General features: G+C 49.7%; 1 protein-coding gene across 1 annotated transcript in view; it reads right to left on the bottom strand.

Annotated features, from left to right (window-relative positions):
* Positions 1 to 1,591, bottom strand: part of dennd1a (DENN/MADD domain containing 1A) — a gene marked incomplete at its 5' end in the record, with an annotated part of 12,875 nt that extends 11,284 nt beyond the window's left edge. Inside the window, 4 exons of the mRNA XM_069682206.1 lie at position 1; positions 714 to 794; positions 1,172 to 1,241; positions 1,472 to 1,591. The exon at position 1 is cut by the window's left edge and continues 53 nt beyond it. Coding sequence (XP_069538307.1) covers position 1; positions 714 to 794; positions 1,172 to 1,241; positions 1,472 to 1,591 — 272 coding nt within the window. The remainder of the gene's footprint in view (positions 2 to 713; positions 795 to 1,171; positions 1,242 to 1,471) is intronic.
* Between the last annotated feature and the right edge of the window lie 909 nt (positions 1,592 to 2,500).

Here is a 2,500-nt window from a genome sequence, read left to right as displayed (position 1 = left end):
GCTGCAGAAACACAGAACAGGAGCGGTGTGACTTTGAGCACAAGGAGAGAAAAAGGAAGCAGAGTCTTTGTGGTCACAGCGCTCAGACGGCCGGCCCCTGCAGACTCACACTGGACCAAAGAAACAACTGCCGCTTCAGTGTTTGTCTGCAGGGACTCAAACATACGCTGTCCGAGAAAACACAGGATTTAATCAAAGAGCTTCAACTCCAGTCGGCCTTCATGTGCACGTCAGTCGGCCTGTGGACTGCAGATATGATCAAACATACGACAGCGTGTTAGGGCCACTGCAAGAACAAAACATGGAGCCGGAGGAGAACAGAAATATTCAGTCGTAAATGTGCCAGAAGAAAATAGCAAATGTATGAGATTATAAAGAATGCAGGTGTGTTTCCTTTAGTCTCTGTCATGAGGTCGTAGGTCACTCCTGTGTGATGTAACCCCTGGGGTTTTTACAATGGCCCTAACACACCGCTGTACAAACAGGCTGCAGCTGGTCAGGAGATCAGTTCAGAGATCGTTTTGTGTCTGAGAGCAACACGGACATTTGATCGTTTTTTTGTAGTTTCAGTTCGTCAGTATTTAAGATCCTTCACAGCGCTCGACTGCTTGTGTTTTACAGGATAAGTGAGTAAATGAATCTTTCCTTTGTTACCCTGCTGTGTGAGTGCTGTGAGATACTTGTCGGCTGTGACGTGTTGGAGTCAGACTCACCACACCCAGATGGACGGGGACTCCAGCCTCAGGGATGGGAAGTGTGTGTAGAGACACCAGCAGCTCCTGCCAGTTACTCTCCTGAGACATTCAGAGGACACAAAACAAGTGATGGTTTAAAACACAAGAGGGCACGAGCAACACAAACTCCAACGCAGAGTTCAGAGAGAAGCTGCACAGCTCAGTTCAGAGTGACTGATTCCACTGCTGTCTGCTCATCGTCTCTCAGGTGTTCAGCTGGTTGTTAAAGATTGAGACATTAACGTGAAGCAGCCGTCGGCTACAGACAGAGCTGAACTACTTCCTGTTCCATCTTCTCCTTCACTATTTAAAGCTACGTGACAAATCCTGGAAAAACCTGGAGCTTCACTGAGAGAAGTTTAAATGTAGTGACAGGAGCAGACACACGTTTAGTGAAGAGAGGTCCTGACTCAGGTAAATATAACACGGTGACTCACCTGTCCTTTGATGGTGTAATCTGCCAGGATGTTCAGCAGCTTGTAGAAGACTTCAAACCATGGCAGGTAGCTGACAGGACAGAGACAGGTGATCATTACAGAGCTGAACGTCACACGCAGACTGGAGATGTCTGAATATCTATCACACACACTCCTGCAGAGACACACACACACACACACACACACACACACTCACACTCACACACACACACTCACACACACACTCACACACACACACACTCACACACACACTCACACACACACTCACACACACACACTCACACTCACACACTGACTGACCTGAGGATGCAGTAGCAGGTGTGAGCCCCTGAGGAGAGGCGACAGAAGCCGAATCTCTGTTTGCTCTCGATGTCCGTCAACACAAACGTGAAGTTCTGTCCAACCTGGTTCACCGTCAGGCTGCAGGGAGACAGGCAGACAGACAGGGGGAGAGAGACAGGCAGACAGGGGGAGAGAGAGACAGACAGGCAGGGGGAGAGAGAGACAGGCAGGCAGGGGGAGAGAGACAGGCAGGCAGGGGGAGAGAGAGACAGACAGGCAGGGGGAGAGAGAGACAGGCAGGCAGGGGGAGAGAGAGACAGGCAGGCAGGGGGAGAGAGAGACAGGCGGGTAGGGGGAGAGAGAGACAGGCGGGTAGGGGGAGAGAGAGCGGGGCGTTTTCCGTTACTGTTAAACACACAGACACGAGCACTCACACTTTGGACACGTCTCAGAAACAGCCCCCTCAGTCAGCTGATGATGAAGCTCACCAACTCAAACCCAAAAACCAAAGCGGACTAAATTATTATTTGAGTCTAAACAGAGAAAATAAAACGTCTGAATATCTGCACGCTGGCAGAGACAGCAAACAGAGACTGATCCTGACCAGGTCCAGGCTCAGTGACCAGCGACCGGCTGGAGAAGCAGGACCACACCGGCAGACATGGCTGCCCAGAGAGGAGCGTGTGTGTGCTCCCTGCTCTGCAGGCAGATAGAGACAGAGAACTTCCTCCTCCACTGTGACAAGTTTTCTTCAGTAAGAGATTTACACTGCAAACTAATAGAAAATAAAATAACAAACTTCCCAACATTAGCCCCAGAGGACAAACTGTCAGCTGTCCTTGGTGAAGGGACAGCAGCTGCCTGCCTGCCCCAGCCTGAGGGACTCACCTCCACCACAACATCCATCAGTGTAAATGTATTCAGTGGTAACAAACTGTAGTGTTCTGTCATGTTAGCATGTTTCTGTATCTAACATGTAAACATGAATCTGTGAAACTTCTGTTAACCGCTTTGGCAACAACAGGTTTCTGTTCATGCCAATAAAGC

This window comes from Semicossyphus pulcher, unplaced genomic scaffold (genome assembly GCF_022749685.1).
Source record: "Semicossyphus pulcher isolate SPU_LCO1_2020_fin unplaced genomic scaffold, fSemPul1.0.p SCAF_52, whole genome shotgun sequence".
Classification (NCBI taxonomy): Eukaryota; Metazoa; Chordata; class Actinopteri; order Labriformes; family Labridae; genus Semicossyphus; species Semicossyphus pulcher.
Note: the sequence above shows the minus strand (reverse complement) of the source record. Positions and strands in the feature narration are given on the sequence as shown.